A 19,111-nucleotide genomic window follows, 5' to 3' on the forward strand; every position below is an offset into this window, starting at 1 on the left:
TGTAAACATTTTCATGATTTAATTTTTTTTTTTTTTTTTGCATTAAAACAAAGAGAAAAATTGGAGATATTATTATATATTTCTAAGTTATGATGCTGTTATTTTACTGGTCTACTTTAGATGAAATTGGGCTGTATGTAGCCCCTGAACTGAGAAATGAGTTTGACACTCCTGGTCCACATCATCTCCTGAGGAAAGCTGCTAGATGTTCCACTATGTTCACCGGCTACTTGTTTAGTTTTCTCAGCAGATGTTTGGTGTTCTGCAAGATGCAGTAGATCTTTGACTAAAGTTACATTTGCTGCAACTAAGATGGACGTAGTAAAAAAAAAAAAAAAAAAAAAAAATCTGCAAGTCGGTAAAATCAAAACATTGAGATGAAACAGTTAAAGATTAAAAGCATAATTTAAAATCCTCCATCATGGTCCTGATCAGGGCGCACAGCAACAAGTGGATGATGGGAACACGACTTCTTCAGGGGAGCTCAGAAAGGCTTCCTCCGTTACTGATGTGTCTGCATGGAGGTTTGCATCTGTCAAGGTACCACAAGCTCACGAAATAGCCCATAAAACGCTTCACAAGACTGACCTATCAGAGGTCGATTAGCGGCAGTCACGTGGACACATCGACATACTCATAGGCGCGCGGCAAGATGAGAGGACAGCCTGTGACGCTGGAGTGTGGGACTGGTGCGTCCGTGCGTAAAAGCTGAAGTTTACCACGCAGCTCCTCAGCATCGGAGGCAACATTATAGATTCTAGACAAGTGACGACAAGAAAACAAACCAGCAGCGGAGGAAGCTGCACTAGAAGTGGCTGCTGCCTATGGCACCTCAGTCGTGCTTGATGAATCCTGCGCAGGGATCACCACCTTCGGCCGCAGCAGCACAGACTTCACCAGAGGAAGTAGCTGACACTGGCATGGACACCGGGGAACTCGACCTGTCGCCTGTCAAAAGATGCAAAACCAAAAGTGTGGATCTGCCTTTCAGCGTGGAGTCCCTCATGTCAGACAGGACACCGACCAGGAGCCTCCACTCCCCCGGTGTTGGCTCAGGTTGCGTCCGGTCGGAGGAGTGTGCGTCACAACTGGAACTTCATCAGCCTAAAGCAGAGGTGGTGGATCTCAGTGACAAGGACACGAACCCCTGGCTGCAGCCCCCATACGCATCCCCTCCAAGTGAGTGTATAGGTCTGGTTTGTCATGTGAAAACCACAGCAAATATCTGTTATAGTTTTTCTTATGAGGCAGTGATTAAAATCTTTGAAAAAGACACAGAAATCTCATTAAATTTCGGACAAAACTGCATTGAATATTGGAGAAAGGGGAAAGATATGTTTAAAAAAGTTGTTGATAAATGCTATGATACAGTTTGGCCTTAAATAATGCTGTTATGATTTACTTTATGAAGCTATAGACTGATGTAAAATCCAGTATTGTATGCTTGAACACTTGATGTTGATACTGAGGTCAAACAAACTTGACTCACTCATTTCCTATATTCATTTGCAGGACTTCCCAGCCCAGTCTCGTGCAATCTACGGAAACACAAGAACAACAGAAAACCCAGAACACCCTTTACAACCTCTCAGCTGCTTTCTCTGGAGAGGAAGTTCCGTCAGAAACAGTACCTCTCCATCGCAGAGAGAGCGGAGTTCTCCAGCTCCCTCAGCCTCACAGAGACCCAGGTCAAGATCTGGTTTCAGAACCGCAGGGCCAAGGCCAAGAGACTACAGGAGGCCGAGCTGGAGAAGATCAAGCTGGCAGCGAAGCCCCTTCTGCCGGCCTTTGCCTTTCCCTTCGCCCTAAACGCACCCATGGGCGCACCGACTCTCTATGGCGCACTGAACGGACCGCGGCCCGCTTTACCCGTTCCAGGACTATTTACTGGACCTTATGGGATGTACTATTTGTCTTAACCTGCACTAACTTTTTACTGAATCCTTGGGAATGGTGCCTTGAAAAATGCCTTTATACAGCAAATAACTTGCACTGCAAAAATGTCCACCCTAAACTTTCCTTTCTTTTTTTCCCCCACACATATAAGTTAATGTATGCCGTACGTATGCAATGAAAATTTTATTAAAATTCAGTTTTTTATGTCATTTTTAATCCCTTTTCACCGAATAGATCAGTTCATTAACGGGCCTTTGTCACACTTATGCTGCGTTAACTTATAAGTTAATATTTCTATAGTGTATGTCCTATAAAATTCACTGCGCTCATTTAAAATAAAATACAAATCGGCATTATTTTTTATTTATCGTGGAAAACAGCCTAACACATCTCCAAATGAAGTTATGCAGTGACCGTTTGAATGTGGCAGGGTATAGGCTATCTTTTATCAGTGTGTAGTGACATTTTTCGGTAAATTTATCGAGATTGACATAAAACATCAAATCATTCCATTTGGGTATTTTTAAATTACTCTAAAAGCTATTTTTGCCTAAGTTTTTTTGTTTGGTTTTTTTGAGAGTTGGATTTGATCATTTGGAGTCCATCGACATAAAAAATAAACCCGTTAAAGAACTGAGGGAAAATTAATTAATTTTAGTCATGAATTCATCCAAACATTAGGAGGCAATATATTCATCCGCATTTATTTTATGTGGTGCAGATGCATCCTTTTATATCCAACGCAGAATAACAGTCTGAACACCGGGTTCTGTAATTTGTTCTTATACTCTCAGTCTCTAATATTCATGTCTTATATGTTGAGTTCTGCCAATTTAAAGGTTTATTTTACAGCAATGTCTAAAACGCATCATTTCCCATTTCTGTTTGTGTTCATATTAATTTCACTACATGGAGGAAATTAATCACCAGTTGTGCTTTAACCAGTGTCACATAAATGTTGTAAAATACACTTTACCTCAAAATGATTTTTTTTTTTTTTTTAAAGTCAAGTCAGCAGCAGGCACTGTCAGTTTCATTATTAAATGTACATAAAGGCCATCAAATATTTTTGCAAAACTCAGAATGTTGTTATATGACTGATTTAGAATAAAAATGTACAGTGTATTTTCTATTTGATGGGTTTTGTACAATTATTAAAATATACTGTATGCTGCAAATTCTTCAGTTCCTTTCCATTTTTTTCTTTAACAGGTCTTGGTTGATTTTTATGCGAACTGTAATTTAAACCTTAATCTTAATTGTTCTTCAAGCACTGACATGAGATGGGTTACTGTAAACCTATCGATATGATCTCATATGACACACACACAAAGATAAAATCAAATGACAGACCCACTTTCTAAAAACAGAACACTTTGAGGCACGATGAGAGCAAACACTTTTGCATTAGCTGTCACAAACTAAAATCCAGGTACATTTTTTGTGCAAAGTTCATTTTATTTAAAGGTAAAGTGTATTGTTTTAAGTTAATATTATAACGAAGATGCTAAACAGAAGGTTCAAACATTATTTCCTTTTTCCTCGTCGTCCTCTAAAGCCTCGGACAGAGGCCTGACCAAAGCAAATATTTGCAGGAACCCTAAGAGAAAAACAAAACACAAATGGAAAAATTACATCTGAGATTATATTGTAACATTTAAACATTGCAGGGTTTAACATTGCTTAAAATACAACTAGAATTATCAACACTTCCATGCAATGCATTAAAATTTACTGAATTTATTTCTCGCAGCATAGCGTTAAAGCAGCTGGAGACTAATGAGTTAATTCTAGCAGACCTGTTTTCAGTCTAACCTGTAGGAGTATCGAGGTTTCAGTGGATCTGTGCTTGTGCTTGTGGTGCCGTGAACTGCTAAAGAAGGATCTTCAATATTGGCTGCCATGCCAGTGGTGTCCTCATCGGTCATATGCATTTCCATTGACTCTCCTTGCTCAGGTTGGTCGGACAACACACCACACATATCCTCACACACACCCTCAGACACACACACATCGTCTACTACCTCCATGTCTGTGTCTTTGTGCTGCTGCCTCTTCTTTTCTCTGGATAGTGACAAAAATATATGTCATATATCAAAACTTGAATGAAAATTTTGTAATAAACACTTTGTTGCCATTGTACTTTCTATAGGGTGAAATATTCCAAAAAGAAACTATAGCTGATCTTTACAGAAAGTTATTTATAACAAAGATACACCCTGGCCTCTGTTGAAACAGCAAAGACAACCTTATTGTCTAAAGGGTCTTGATTACACAGGACAATGCTGCTGTGTGAAAATCCTGTTTTACTGAGGGTTTGCTGCCATCTATTGGACAACATCAAGTATGTGCACGCTTACCTTCTGTCTGTCTTGATTTTGTCAAATTTGAAGTCTTGGGGGTACTTGTGAATCTTTATTAAATGGTCTTTCCTGTGTTTACTAGTCCTGAACCTCTGTCCACAGCCCTCCACCAAACACTGGTACTGAAAAATGTAGAGGAAGCAACAGGGAAAAGAAAACAGAAAATAAATAAAGCTAAAAAGTAAATGCATTTAAAAGAAAACAAAACAGAAGCAGAAGCAGTTACATATTAAAAATATGCCGTGCATCTTATTAATATTAATGGTTTAAGCATTGATTTCAATAAGCTAATAGTTAAAGCTGAGCTCGGGTATTCAGGAAGCTCATTTCACAGATGGAGGATAGAAATGAAAAAGTGTTTCGCTATGTTTGGTACCACTGAAATTGTCTAATTGCTGAAAATAAAAGCATAATTAAGTTACTCTGATTCTTGTTAGGCAGGAATTCTTTAAATTTGCAGGAGCCAGAAACCAGGGGAAAAAACAAAAAGAATTTACAAATACACATTTTGCCTCAGCAGTTCTTTTCTTTGTGTCTTAAGAAGATTAAAGCTCCCAGTCTCCTGTCTACTTCTTTAAAAATACCTGTGATCTGCCAAAATCTTGTGTCTTGTTATATATTATCTACAGCCAACAGAGCTCAGAGAAGGTGCAGAGGTGTTGTTTTCTTTCACACCACTGGAATTACAATATGCTGAGAGGTTATTAAGGTATTTTTACAAAGTGACATCTAAAAACTATTACTAGAGCTTGAATTCTTGCTATGTTTGAAGGTGGTAGTAAGTACATTGTGACATTGTCTTTGTGTAGCTGCAGATATTTAGGGTTAAGTCCTTACCTACAGCTATATTTACTAACTGTAGGTTTTGGTGTTGTGTATTTAAAGTGACTTTTAATCCTTATTGTTGTGGGTATAATTTATTCGTGTTCAGTTATAGAAAATCCAAGCCGATTTCCAAAGCTCACCATATCTTGTTTCTCAGCAAGTATAGTGAAGAGAGAGTCGTGCCATTCCTGAATGTGAATGTCTAGGAGCCGGGCAGTCGGCAGGGAGCGATGGCAGGAGCAGCACACATTCCTGTGCAGGGAGTTGTAGTGGTGCTCATACTCCTGTAAAGTGCTAAAGACTGTAGTGCAGCCAGAAATGTGACAGGCAAACTCCGACACACTGTGAAAAAAGACAAGAGCATGGTTCAGGTTAGAGATAAAACAACTGTTCAGATATTGAAAATAGGACACCATAACCTGATATGTTTACTGAAGCTACATTTGGGTTGATAACATATTCTCACAGATTATCTCAAAGATCAAGGTTTTAGTTCCAGTCTTTAGATTCAAAGACTTCTTTCTACATTCATTATTTTAAATTACAATATACAGAAATAATTCACCAAGTAATAAAAGTCAATCACCAATAAAATTTAAAACCTGCTGTTTGTCTTGAATTTCTCTGGGTTTTTGATATTTTGTTTCTACTAGATTAAATCTGCTGCTATTTTAGTGCATTTCAGCATTACCTTTCACAGAAACTCACTTAAGTGTTACAGCAGTTGATATTTTACAGCTAAGCAACATATATATGCAACCATGGTTCTCTCAGCACATCCTGACACTTTGGTCTAATGTCATACCTGAGTGATGGCTTGTCATCTTCTGCAAAGATATAGAGGTCTTGCAGGTACATGTGTCTTTGGATGTCGCCATCCTTAAAAGAGTGTAGGTTTGTCAACATGTTTTGCATTTTCATCAGAGACAAATGTTTTATTACTCAAAAATGTAACAAAACAAAATAGTAAAGAGTCACAAGACATACTGGCTTAAAGTAGAAATGTTCCAGCTAATGTTACCAGCCTTGATAATGTCAAAAACAACAATAAAATGATAGATAATCATGTAGATAGAGTTAACTAGCAAGATATCTTTGATTTCTGTAACCTGTAGGTTAGGTTATCAGCAACAACAAAGAGTTATGGGTAAGTACATCGAACTGTGTGATGAATTTTAGTCAATAAATCCAATGATAATAGCATTCTTATTGAATTACTTTGCATGCTGAAACAGAAGCAGGTTAGAAAGGAAGAGCAGAATGAAACAGGTGCATATTAAGGGTTTAGGGCTATGTCCAAATAGCCATCAGCATTAATGTTCAGCACAATTAACCTTCCAACGTATAAATATTTGTTCTTGAGTTTATTTTGGAAAATAATCATAATCGTCTTTATCAGAACAGCTTGGTTTCAACAGATCGTATTTCCTCTATGCTAATATTTAATTATCCAACGCTGAAACTAAACTCACGCCCCTGTTGGAGGCACATACGGCAGAAAGGCAGTGAAAAGGTTAGTGTGCAGTTTGTTGTTGCACTTACCTCAAACAGCTCATGGTCCTTGTGCAGGTGGATGAGCCGCGGGCTGAAGCTGAACGGGTTTCCCTCCTCCACCTCACTCTGCTCGGTTTCACTCGTCGGACAGACATCACCGCAGCTTCTGACTAAAACATCTCCCTCTGTACGAAGTCGGTCCAATTCTGGTTGCAACATAATTTCCTTAAGCTTACATCTGTCGGAAAGTTTTCTGTTTTGACAGTAGAAACGTGTCGCCGAGTGATGACGTCATTATGGTAGTTTGGCGCTGTCATGGTGGTATACCGCCATCTACTGGTCAGACTTGGCCGTTATCTATCAAAGTTCAGCCAAAAAGTGCACATTTTGATTTATCGGTGGGTGTTTTCAAGTAGACGCTAAGATTTTATACTGTTTTTGTTTGTTTCGAGTGTTTTTGTTGTTTCTTTATCAGAACTTTTTTCTTTTTCTTTTTTTTTTTTTTTTTTTTTTTACAGAAAGTGTTTTTTTGAACATGAGTAGGTTAGCTAACTTGCTAGCTTACCAAAACGAGCTTTATTTACCATAGTATAGTTAGCATAATTTAGTATAATTACATTCCGCTTTAAACAATAATGAGAGGTATTTTTTAAAAAGTGCTGATAGAAATAGAAAACTATGAATACAGAAGCTCTAACAAATCTGGCTGTTCAATCATTCCACCAGTAGATGGGGACAATGCTGTTCAGTAAACAAGCTAGCTACTCTTGCTATTTAATTGTAGGGAACAATGATATTCTAATTAAATTCAGCTTTGGTTAAAAATACCTTCATGTAATTTTTTAGTTATCCAAAGAAATATCATCTTGGGCCTGCCCTCGTTACTGTTGCACATTTTGTACTGGCAGTAACTGATAAGTAAGCCTATATACTATAAATATAAAATAGAGTGGGTGGTAAACTAACCTTCGCCTGACAGAACCCCTTCTACATCCAGACTAGACTTCTCCAGAAATGACAAGTGCGCCTTTTGAGACTGAGACTCATAACTGAGTAAAATATTGTTGTCTGCAAACTAATTCTGGCTCATTCATCACCTCACAAAACTCAAACCCTGCAAGAACAACGTTTAAGTTTTTATTGGATGTGGTTGTGAGTCATGGTTTCTCGGCCGCAAATGGTACTTCTCAGGATATTACACGACAGAGAGGGGCGGAGAGCTGAGCGTCCCCGATATTTCCCTCAGACTGACAGGAACACAATGACAGAGTCCGTCCGATAGAGCAACATGCGGTATTCTGGATATTTTATATGGATTTTATTCTCCTCATGGGGTACGACTTTCTTTTATTTTCCTTACTCTTTTCTTTTCTTTTCTTTTCTTTTCTTTTCTTTTCTTTTCTTTTCTTTTCTTTTCTTGTGTCTCATTTCTCTTGATTCTTGCAGGAATAACTGCAGCCAGTGTGAGTCTACCTCATGTGATGAAGTATCAAACAATCATACCTCAGAAATTGATGGACTCATCTCATGTCACTAACTCTACTACAGAGCAGGTAAAACATTTACTGTGAGTTTGTTTGGTCTTTTTTTTTTTTTTTTTTTTCATATTGTAACTCTGGAATTCTAACCTGTTCTGTGCATGTGTTTTTGCAGACATACCCTGATGTACTCCAGTACTCCTTGACAATTGGAGAACAAAACTACACTCTTCACCTGGAAAGGAACAAGTAAGCAGATTTTAACTCTCCCATTTTCATGTTTTAACAGTGTTTTAATTGTAGACTACATTTTCTCTGTAATGTGCACTCAATTGATCTGTTTATTGACACAAGCCTTATTTATTTCAGAAATCTTGTTGCAAAGAACTTTTCTTTGACCCATTATTCAGAGGAGGGCATTCAAGTTACAACTACTCCAGATCTCAGGGTATGTAGGTTTGCCTTCTTATACTAAAACCTCACTCTATCTATTAATGTTCCTTCCATCTACCTGTATTACATTGCACTACAGCACAAATTCATTAAACCTTTACTGGTACATTAAAACACAGAATGCAGGGGGCAGAGCATATTTACATATTATATCGAAGAAAGTGTGGTGTTTTTTTTTTTTTTAGAGAGAGAGCACAAATACATAGACATGGTGTGATTTTGAGTCTGAAGTGCCATTTGTTTCACATTATTTATTCTATTTATATCACTGAACAGATCTGAGATGTGGGTGGTGATTCAGTCTGGAAACTGTCTAATATGTACTACCAAAGAAGTGTCTTACTTTACAGGGCACAGAGGCTTGGTTAAATGATTTCCTGTGGCATCAACCCACCCATTTTTAGTGATTCTGTGGGGCTTTTACATCTGCCTGTTTTAAGTTTAGTTTTGTGCAATGACAATATGGATATTCAAATGAAGTCAAAGTAAGAGCTTTGAATTAGGATTTGAAAATGCAGGTTTTAAAATGAGTGTTACTGACTTGTAGTAAAAAGTCTTTTTAATAGTACAGTAGGACTGATATTTGTAGGGGTTTTTCAACCAATAGTGGATTTTTAAAGGCTTCTATAGTGAAGTTTGCAGCAGAGATAATGGGATTAATTTAAAAAAGCGTAGAAATGAATGATCTTGACATTACTAGAAATTAGATAACTGTTGAAAAGAACATCTAAGGCAATAAATCTCAAAATATCAGTAAAACATCTCTATGATTCAAGGTGGGATTTTATTTTTTGAGCTATTGGTCTTGTTTTAAATCAGTAATTTAACTGAGATTTAACTGAGGCACCTGTTTATTTTAGTCATTAATTAGTCAGAAATTTAGTCAGTAGCCACAAATTCTACAAATATTGATTACTTATAAAATACCATTTTGGCACAGGTTAATCTGCCTGTCTCCTGTTCCAGTGTTTTTTTTTATATTCTCATACAGGAAATTTCTGCTGAATATTTCTCAATTTCTAAGTTCCCAATTCTGAGAGATGACGTCCAATACTGGAAGTTCTAAACACTAAATGAAACAGGAATGAACATTTATGGTTAAAGTGGTACTCCATCTGATTAGAATAACAGTTTTATGCTAACTATGATACACTTGTGATTTTAAGAAATTCTTGAATTAAAATCTGTGCTTTGCTGACAAATGATTGATGTCTGTTCAGGGTCACTGCTACTACCATGGACACGTAGTGGGAGTAGAGGACTCCTCTGTCAGCGTGGGACTGTGCTCAGGAATAAAGTGAGAGACACAGGATGTACTTTTTTTTTTTACCCTGTATGTTGGTCTACACAGAATGCCAAATTGAATTACACCCATGAATTGAGATTGAATGTCTCCTATTGTGACTCATGACATACAGAGGATCAGTCTTACTGCTTTTTTTTCCATCCACAAGACCTATTAGACTGCATGTACCCCGTAACGTGATCAATAAATGTCATGTAAATTTCTCCTATAAAAATGTCTTTTAATTCAGATAAAAAATGTCTGCTGTTGAAGATATTTTAATGGTTATTAGTAGTCAAGGAGTACAGAAACTGTGAAAAAGATTTTAGAAGACGTATTGAGATTCCTTTATTTTTTTGCATTGTAGGGGGTTTGTGCGTCTCCAGGACCAGATGTACCTCATCGAACCTCTTCTTGAGACAGGACAGAGGGATACAGGAAACAGCTCTGAGACACAAAGTGATGAGGGTCTCCATGCCATTTACAACTACAAACACCTGAGGACGAAGAGAAGCTCTTGTTCCCATGGAAACACAACCACTTTCTATGATCATGGCGCTCGTCCGTCTGGACTGTTCCAGCTTGGCAGTCTGGTAAAGACACACTGAGGACAGATAAAGATATTTAGCAGGGTTTGAATCTTGTGTCTCTGGAGTAAGACTACTCATACCCAATATAAAGTATGACTTGTAACAATACAGACTTTTTTCTATCACAAAAACACAATTTCCTTCAAACTGTGAAAGTTTTTTTCATATATCAACATACTTCAAACTAAAACCTATGTCTAACCAATCACCTGAAGAGCATTATTGTTAATGTCTTCCCCTGTCTGTCTCTACAGAAAAGTAGAGCTCAAACTAAAGAGACTACACTCAAACCCAGGACGGTGGAGCTGGTTGTGGTAGTTGACAACAAAGAGGTCTGCTTCCCTATGTTCTGATACTAAATCATTTACTTTCTCAATTGTCTGTCACATCTAGAATGCTGTTTCCTGCCACAAATTTTGACAAAATATTTCTTTTCAGTATAAAAAGTTTGGCAGTAAGAAGACCGTTGAGGCTAGAATCCTGGAAATAGCAAACCATGTGGACAAGGTACATTCATGATTATGTCTCTTTGAAAAATATAAACAATCTAGATTGTGAATATATGAAGTACAGGAATGCTGAATTAAAGTGGGAGTTACTATTATACAGCTTTTCATGAGGACTAATGAGGGCATCAACTGTACCTGCGTTAAGTATTTTTTAGAGGTAATTGTATATTTGTAGAGTTCAACTGGCAACTGGCTGCAGAAAAAGCATGTATTTTTGTAACAGTGCAATGCCACATGCCATGCACTCCAACAGACTTTCACTGGATTTAACGCAGGAAATCTGTGCTGATACTATCTGTTCTTTCCTGAACTGGATTTAGACCAAAAAAAAAAGGAAGAGAAAGTTCTATTACTGTAAAAAATTTAACTTTAACTGTGAATCTTCACACCTTGGATGAAAATCTTCACACATATCACACAGTCCATTTTGAATATTCAGAAACAGCACAGCCAGTATGAATGCATCATTAGACATCACTGTTGCTACTTTACAGAGGAGATTCTGTAATTTGTGTCATTCAGAAACACTAATGTGAACAGTTTATATACGCACTGACGGCAAAGTTTATACTAACAGCACATCACGGTGGTCTGTTTCAGCTGTATCGCCCTGTCGGTATTCGTGTAATGCTCGTCGGACTGGATATCTGGTCATACAAAGATCAGGTAGAGGTCAGCACTAATCCAGAGGTTACCCTCGCACGCTTCCTCGAGTGGCGTCAACGGAGTCTGCTGCCCAGGACCAAACATGATAATGCACAGTTCATCACGTAAGATGCAAAAACTAGTAAAAACCCAACTACAAACACAGTGCATGTTTTTTAGGTGGTTTGGGCTAGTATAACATTTTCCTCTTTCTTATTCAGAGGTGTGGATTTTGAAGGTTCCACTGTTGGATTAGCAAACACTAATGCGATGTGCACTTCTAACTCTGGAGCTGTCAATGAGGTAAAAATACATGTATGAATTGAATAGTAACATATAATGGTACAGTACAGGTATAATTGCATAGTGATAAATATTAGCATGAATTGATTGTAAATATAAAGTGCATAACTTCACATGTAAATATAAATTTCAGTTTTACTTACCCTCACTGTCATCCACAGGACCACAACAGTAACTCAATAGGAGTGGCCTCTACTATTGCACATGAGATGGGTCATAACCTAGGATTATCGCATGATACTGAAAACTGTGTGTGTGGCTCCTTCACATCAAAAAAAGGCTGCATCATGGCTGAAAGTGTTGGGTAAGCTCAGTTTTGACCTGCACCAAGAATCTCAAATCTACCATTTTGGACTTTAAGGTAAAGCCAAGGTCTTCTTTTTCTTTTTTCTACTTGTTCCACTAGTATTGTGTATCCAGAGGTGTTTAGCAGTTGCAGTCAGCAGCAGCTCAGCAGGTTTCTGGATGAAGTTAACCCTGCCTGTCTGCTTGATACTCCCTCGACTGATCGGGTTTACGGAGGACCTGTGTGCGGAAATGCCTTCCTGGAGCCTGGAGAAGAGTGTGACTGTGGTACTGTAGAGGTATGCACAGAGAGTCCACACACAAAAAAAAGCACAAAAGAGAATGTATTGTAATATTACAGACTCATACTATTATCTGCTTTGTAGGAATGTAAGAATCCTTGCTGCAATGCTACTACGTGCAAACTGAATGCAGAAGCCCAGTGTGCAGAGGGAGAGTGCTGCCATAATTGTCAAGTAAGTAGCACATACACATACAGATTATGCTCTCTAGATGAGTGAATTCACACCAATACCAAATGTGTTACCATATAGCTAGACACTGTCTGACAGCAGCGTCTGGCTGGTTATGTGTGATTGTACGCATTTTAGTAGACAGGTTCTCCATCTGTGTTCCTTTCAGCTGAAAGCGACAGGCAGCGTCTGCCGACCAAAAGCAGGCGAGTGTGACCTGGCAGAGTACTGCACAGGTCTGAGTGCCTCCTGTCCTACTGACGCCTACACTCAGAATGGCCTGACCTGCAACCGTGGACAGGGGTACTGCTACAATGGGCAATGTCCCTCACGGCGAAAACACTGCAAGAGACTTTGGGGACCAGGTAAGGCATGCATATCAATCTTATTGTATGGTACTGTATTTTTATATTGTTATTGTGAATGCTTAATGACACATATTTTTATGTCACATTTTTACTATTTAAAGCCTATATTCCAGACGCATGGAGTAGTAAAAATTGCACTATAACTTTCACATTTCACTGTCAAATGCTGTGAAACCACATTAACACTACAATGCAGTGAATTACTATGTAAATCCTGCAAGGTAGGTATGCAATTAAATATATAAGGGAAATTAATGAGCTAAAGATTAAATTTGAGATTAAAATTTAAACTGCCCTGGGGATACAAGTAAAGCAAGGTTGAGTGCTGTATTGATGTGCGTTCAGACCATCACTTTAATTCAATTAGATTCAGGCTCAAGTTTGTAATTGTCTTGTGTTTACTCTGGTTCTGTTTAGATGCTGAAGTAGCTGTAGATATGTGTTTCCAACGGAAAGGAAACTGCAAAAGGACAGTGTTTGGCCAGAAATGCCCAGGCCGGTATGTAAAAGTCAATACAACTCTACAGTAACTAATATTGACTTGTTGCTCATTTGTGATTATTGCATTTTGCTTTTTCTTTGCAGAGATCAATCCTGTGGTACACTTTTCTGCACAGGTGGGTGGGAGTTCCCAGTAACATCCAGGAAATCCTACTACAATGTAGGAAATACAGTATGCAACGAGGCAACTATGAACCCTGAGGACAACTACCCTTCAGATCTGGGCTTGGTGCCCACTGGTACCAAGTGTGGCAACAACATGGTAAGGAGTGGCTTAAACTCACGTAAAAGTAACCCTATTGTAATGCAAAATTACTAAAGTTATAAGTAAAACTCCTTTATTCAAAAGTTTAAGTACCAAATGTAAAAGCGCAGAATGGCCCATTTTAGAATATATATACTGAATTATATTTATTAATGTGCTCATATGCTGATCTAGAATCTTGCAGCTGAAAGAAAAAGGGGCTCATTTTCATTACTATTGGACAGAGGAATCTATATTGATACATAATAATTAATGAGTTGAGTTAAACATAATAAATGTAGTGCATTAAAAAGTACAATATTTGTCTTTGAGATGAAATACTCAAATACAGTAGAGGTACCTCAGATTTGTACTTGTATTTAGTTACATATCATTCATGGAAAAGAAATGGCTCCTGTTTTCTTCTGTAAAATTAAAAAGAAACACCCTTTTTTTAATACACAGAAGCTGTCACAAGTGTTTCCATATAACAGGCACAGTATTAAACTCATTGCCATCTTTAATTTTATTTCCCTTCTGGCTCCTTAGCTCATTGGTACCTTAATACCAGCCCATTGCCTATTGAGTTATTATTTTGTCAGTTACATAGTATTACTTAGTCATTATTATATTTTATTATTACATTGTTAGACTTAGACACATTGAAGTAATACATGAAATACATCACATTTGTTCATGTCTTTTTCTAAGGTTTGCTATAATCAAAAATGCCAAGACATTAAAAACATCAGAGTGTATGGAACAAAAGACTGCTCGGCCAAATGCAACAACCACGGGGTAAGAAATGTATTTATTTAACTCAAAAAATGTCAAGGCCCTGTAGAGCCTTAACGGCATAACTGACTTTAAGTGTGATCTCTGTCAGGTTTGTAACCACGAGAGCAAGTGTCACTGTGACCCCGGCTGGGCCCCACCTTACTGTAATGTCCGACAGTCAGAGCTGCCTCAAGGTATAGAATATGTTGTGTTTGTTTGTCTTGACATGCAGATAGTCAGTATCTGTTCATATCTTTATAAGCTTAACGTTTAGCTTTTCAACAGCTGTGTGGTTTCTGTTATGCTCTATGTTCTCCTCCAGGATTTAGTACATGAGATTCATTTCTTAGGAGCAGTAGAACAGTTGGGCTCTGTTCGCTGAGCACAAACAGATACTTATTTAATGGAATTTCATGAACTAATCTTGTTACAGTGAATTTAGTTCACTGAACAGATGACGTATACTGTGACATTTTCATCCGTTAGCAATAAAAGGATATTGTCAAAGTAAATATGCATGTTGTGTATGCAGGGGCAGGTCTGGTGTTTGCTGTGTCATTGGCAGTGGGCACACTTCTGCTGTTGGTCCTGGCTATCGGAAGTTTGATGTATTTCATGAGAAAGAGGCGCCCTGTAAAGAGGTAAAGAAAGAAGTTTACCCATATTCCTAGTCTCCATTGATCAGTATAAATTACGTAGGAATTATATGCAAAAAAAAAAGATATTCCAGTTAGTTACAATTCAGTTGGGAAAATTTACAAAAATAATTAGGTCATTTTTTTGCTGGGGTTTGCACCAAACAAGCATGTTCTCTCACATCTGGAGAATGTGATTTGTAGGGTGGGGCATTTCTGTTGCACCACAATGCTTCATTTCAGGGGCGTGGGTTTGGTTTCAGTATCAGTAAAGAGGCAACCACCAACTCTAAATCAGACAAAAATTAACATATGGTTAATACGGCCCCATTTATTTCTCACAGCAATTTTAAATATTTAGTGAATAAAATCCTTTGAAACCAGCTGTTTCTTTGTCCATCTTCCAAGTCAAGACCAAATATTTTGACTTTTAATGGTTATATTTGCTACAATACATTAAAGCTGATGCTTCTTTATATACTTAAAAAAACAAGTCTATAATTTCCATTTAGCCTTGCATCATTTATAACAGTATGTTGTAACAGAAAAAAATTGCAACTCTGGCAAATTGTCTCTCCCTTTTTGCAGTTTTTTTAATTGTACATCCCAACTTGAAATACATTCTTTAAAAAAATATGTAGCATCTTACATAAAGACAAGATTTTTTTTTTCAGATTATCTGTGTGCTTCTTTATAGATATCTCCGATCTACCTCAGGACAGTCCAACCCACTGTTTCACTCAGGCAGTGCACGAAGCAGCCCTCGTCTTGGCTCCACATTTATCAGCCATCCTACATTTGTGGAATCATCAGCCACCCAAGCCTGTAAACCACTGTCTGCAGCTGCATTCAGACCTCCTACCAGAACATTTAAACCCATCAGAGCAGCTCCAGAGGTGAGCAACCATCATGATCTGTTATTAACTGCAGCTGAGTCCCAGAACTTAGTGACTCAGTAACCCTCCCACTGTATTTGTCTTTTTCCTTACATTAATCTTCATCTGGCATAATGTTTTGATTATAGCCAGTTGCATCTGAAATGACATCATTGTCATAATTGCTTTCATATAACTGGGTTGCAGTGTCCAGACAGCAGTGTACTCTCAGTGTTCTCTCAATGTGATAAATAGCAAGTAATTATTATGATTAAGATACAAAAATAGCAATGATTAAGTTTCTTGTTTCATTCATCTGTGTGTGTGTTCTTTACAGCCACCCAAAAAAGTGCCAGCAGAGCCTCAGCTAGTAGCAAAGATTCAACAGGTATTATCTACTATTTTGTTTTAATTTTAAATTGAGAATTAAAATCCATAATTTAATACAAGACCAACTGATTTGGGTCTATAACATATGTGTATTTTACAGAGCATACAGTATAATGCTGAAAAAGATGCTTATTTTCTTAATTCATGAGTTTATTTTTTCCGAGTGTTTTATAAGATGTTTAGTGTACTTTACTGCTGAATGTGTCATTCTGTTAAATATCTTCCTTCCATTAGATATTTTTCTGACATTTAATAACCGCATTTTCAGCCTCTATTCATGCTTCTGAAGTATTTAATCCAGTCACTGTGGTTTCCTCCAGGTTGTGCGACCGTTCATGCTGCCACCATCCTTTCCAAGCAAGCCAGTCTATTCTGAGGTAAAATGAACATATATTTTCAGCGCTATTTTTCAGGACAGTTACTGTTTGCTTTGTTACATTATGTTTTGATTGTTATGATTTGCCTTTTGTCAGGCTAAACCACTACCTCCATCTAGACCTCTACCGCCACTTGCAACAAAACCGGTAAGAGACATTACAGGTCATTTCACATGTTTAACACAAGCACACATGAATGTATACCTATTCATTGTCTCTTGTCTTTGTGTGACTTTGTGCGTTGTCAGATAATGAAGCCAAAGCCTCCTATGCCTCCGGTCAAGTCGAAGCCCTCTGTGGTCCCTCTGCCTCACACTCAGCTGGTATGTATTCAGACAACAGCCAGAGTAAACTGGACTCTACAAAATCCTCCAAAAGGCCAGCATTTGGCATTCAGGCATTCTTAATGTTATTCAAGGCATTCACATTTATAAAGAGGTCTGTGGGTTTTGGCATTGTCCCAACATAGCAGTGTGATGAACAAGGAGTGGCTCAGTGTTAGTGAGTTAGTAAGCACATAGCTTTCTCCTTGGCACCACCGAGGAGGATGAATAAACTTTAAGGCCGGAGGAGAGAGAGAGGGCCAAGTACACTACACTCTCCAGAGAGATAGAAGAAAGAAAAGAGACAGTTCATCTGTAGTTGAACAGAATTTGTTTTTGCAGCTTGCAGGTAGAGTTGCCCTGATGCCCCCCAGCAGACCCAGATGACAGAGGGAATCATTCATTCTGGCGTGAACACTGAAATCCTCTGACAGAGGACGCTGTTGCCGTCTCACCTAGAGGGGCTTTAAAGACCTTCCCAGGAGATGTTTATCTGCATTGATGTGGAAACCAGGTCCACTGAAGGATCAGCAACACCTGATAGGTCCATACCTGTCAGTTATGGTCTCCCTGAGGATTACAGCGGTCTGTATGTTGCTGTCAGTGCGCTGATTAATACCTAAAGCCATGATTTACAGATTCAACTTTTTGTGCTTTATAAATGACAAATGGCTACGTTGCCATGATTACAGTATATATTTAGATTTTCTTTAAGGGAAAGGTTTCTCTGCCTTGATCGTGGCATACGTGAACATTTTATGAAGCAATTGCACTATTGATGCTGTAACTGTTTTACTAACTGTAATCATTACTGCACATTGTTTTGGTACTGCTTTTCTGCAAAATATGTTATTATTAAGGGATTTTAAATGTGGCACCAACATGGGCACTTTACTGATGTTTTATTGATGAGATTAACAGAAAATGTATGAATGGATGATGTTTTTTATACTGTGTTGATGTTTTTATGTCGTAATTGTTCAAGGGATTTAACATTGCATATTCTATGCAGCAGCCATATCAGATACCAATGGTGGTCTTCAATTAGAGTGATTACTCCTTCATCCTGCAAACTTTTGAACTGAAAATCCATTTGAAAAGTTATTTATTGACATTTCTGTCTGTGGAATTATGTTTACAATAAAAGCCAATCATAATTAATCGCTGTGGTTATTTTCCCATTTAATTGTAACATCACCATTTAATCACCATTAATTTTCCCAGTGGGGGCGTACCTTCGTTGCTATAGGTACCTATTGCCTAGCAACGCCGTAAACAAAATGTTTTCGAGGAAGCTAAATTAGCTTTAGCTCTGTAAACCACATTGTAAATAGTCCAGAAAACAGATGTTAATTTAAAATAATGGATCGAGAACTGAAAGAGGAGGAGCTGCAGGATTTGTACGCTTGGATAGATAAAATACCTCTGTCCCGACCCAAAAGACACATCACCAGAGACTTCAGCGACGGAGGTAGTGGGTTTTTTAAGCTAGCAGTTTACACATGGTGTTATGATAACAATCAGAGTAATAGGACCTGAATCAATCCTATCAGCTCTTAGAACACATCTTGTCACGTAGCTATCTCCAGCTATATCTAATCTTCTTGTCTGGGGTTGTTTTGTGCACGTTGTTTTGAAGCTCAACTCTGTGTTTACTTACGGACTTACTCTCTGATGACCCATCTGTAGTGATGGCTGCTGAGGTTGTAAAACATTTCTTCCCAAAACTTGTTGACCTGCACAACTATATTCCTGCAAACAACACACAGCAGAAGCTCAGCAACTGGAACCTCCTAAACAGGCAAGACATCCTATTGTTTATGCATATGTGAGGATGTACTTCATCATGGGGGTAGATTTCGGTTGTATGTTGGGGACATATTAAATTTGGGGGGAGTGGGGGGTCAAGGGGTCCCCTTACAACAAATACCAAAAATAAAACACTTGATTTCCTGCATTCTGGTTATTTTCATATAAAATTAAGGTCCAATATATATTTTATTATTATTATTATTTTTATTT

The 19,111-nt window shown here is 37.9% G+C and overlaps 4 protein-coding genes across 4 annotated transcripts in view; 3 read left to right on the plus strand and 1 right to left on the minus strand.

Moving 5' to 3' along the window:
* Window positions 1-653: 653 nt before the first annotated feature.
* msx3 (muscle segment homeobox 3) lies at window positions 654-3,074 on the plus strand. The gene is made up of 2 exons (XM_030155549.1): window positions 654-1,179; window positions 1,513-3,074. Exons 1-2 carry the CDS (start codon window positions 825-827, stop codon window positions 1,917-1,919), a joined length of 762 nt encoding a protein of 253 aa, XP_030011409.1. The 5' UTR covers window positions 654-824; the 3' UTR covers window positions 1,920-3,074.
* On the minus strand, window positions 3,021-6,862 carry znf511 (zinc finger protein 511). Its single transcript, XM_030155545.1, has 6 exons — window positions 6,627-6,862; window positions 5,890-5,963; window positions 5,225-5,426; window positions 4,257-4,381; window positions 3,712-3,960; window positions 3,021-3,496 (listed from the first exon to the last, which is right to left on the minus strand). Exons 1-6 carry the CDS (start codon window positions 6,795-6,797, stop codon window positions 3,424-3,426), a joined length of 894 nt encoding a protein of 297 aa, XP_030011405.1. The 5' UTR covers window positions 6,798-6,862; the 3' UTR covers window positions 3,021-3,423.
* Window positions 6,863-7,829: 967 nt separating this feature from the next.
* adam8a (ADAM metallopeptidase domain 8a) lies at window positions 7,830-18,234 on the plus strand. The gene is made up of 25 exons (XM_030155536.1): window positions 7,830-7,912; window positions 8,025-8,131; window positions 8,232-8,305; window positions 8,426-8,504; window positions 9,730-9,806; window positions 10,162-10,387; window positions 10,639-10,716; window positions 10,823-10,891; window positions 11,494-11,663; window positions 11,760-11,841; window positions 12,003-12,145; window positions 12,248-12,425; window positions 12,513-12,602; window positions 12,769-12,964; window positions 13,385-13,466; window positions 13,553-13,730; window positions 14,424-14,510; window positions 14,599-14,683; window positions 15,022-15,130; window positions 15,822-16,020; window positions 16,337-16,387; window positions 16,710-16,766; window positions 16,863-16,913; window positions 17,015-17,089; window positions 17,432-18,234. The coding sequence occupies exons 1-25, from the start codon at window positions 7,867-7,869 to the stop codon at window positions 17,474-17,476; spliced, it is 2,634 nt and encodes an 877-aa protein (XP_030011396.1). The 5' UTR covers window positions 7,830-7,866; the 3' UTR covers window positions 17,477-18,234.
* Window positions 18,235-18,451: 217 nt separating this feature from the next.
* The window catches only part of spef1 (sperm flagellar 1), a 5,750-nt gene continuing 5,090 nt past the window's right edge, over window positions 18,452-19,111 (plus strand). The window contains exons 1-2 of the mRNA XM_030155551.1: window positions 18,452-18,560; window positions 18,779-18,890. Coding sequence (XP_030011411.1) covers window positions 18,452-18,560; window positions 18,779-18,890 — 221 coding nt within the window. The remainder of the gene's footprint in view (window positions 18,561-18,778; window positions 18,891-19,111) is intronic.

This window comes from Sphaeramia orbicularis, chromosome 15 (assembly GCF_902148855.1).
Source record: "Sphaeramia orbicularis chromosome 15, fSphaOr1.1, whole genome shotgun sequence".
NCBI lineage: Eukaryota > Metazoa > Chordata > Actinopteri > Kurtiformes > Apogonidae > Sphaeramia > Sphaeramia orbicularis.

Excerpts from the sequence above, each read along its gene's own strand:
- msx3 (XM_030155549.1), top strand. The coding sequence starts at position 825 with ATGGCACCTCAGTCGTGCTTGATGAATCCTGCGCAGGGATCACCACCT. Across the intron at positions 1,180-1,512 it reads CCCATACGCATCCCCTCCAA|GACTTCCCAGCCCAGTCTCG; the intron begins GTGAGTGTATAG and ends ATTCATTTGCAG.
- znf511 (XM_030155545.1), bottom strand. The coding sequence starts at position 6,797 with ATGTTGCAACCAGAATTGGACCGACTTCGTACAGAGGGAGATGTTTTA. Across the intron at positions 5,964-6,626 it reads AGGACCATGAGCTGTTTGAG|GATGGCGACATCCAAAGACA; the intron begins GTAAGTGCAACA and ends CACTCTTTTAAG. Across the intron at positions 3,497-3,711 it reads AAACCTCGATACTCCTACAG|GGTTCCTGCAAATATTTGCT; the intron begins GTTAGACTGAAA and ends TTTTTCTCTTAG.
- adam8a (XM_030155536.1), top strand. The coding sequence starts at position 7,867 with ATGCGGTATTCTGGATATTTTATATGGATTTTATTCTCCTCATGGG. Across the intron at positions 12,603-12,768 it reads AGTGCTGCCATAATTGTCAA|CTGAAAGCGACAGGCAGCGT; the intron begins GTAAGTAGCACA and ends TGTTCCTTTCAG. Across the intron at positions 13,731-14,423 it reads CCAAGTGTGGCAACAACATG|GTTTGCTATAATCAAAAATG; the intron begins GTAAGGAGTGGC and ends TCTTTTTCTAAG.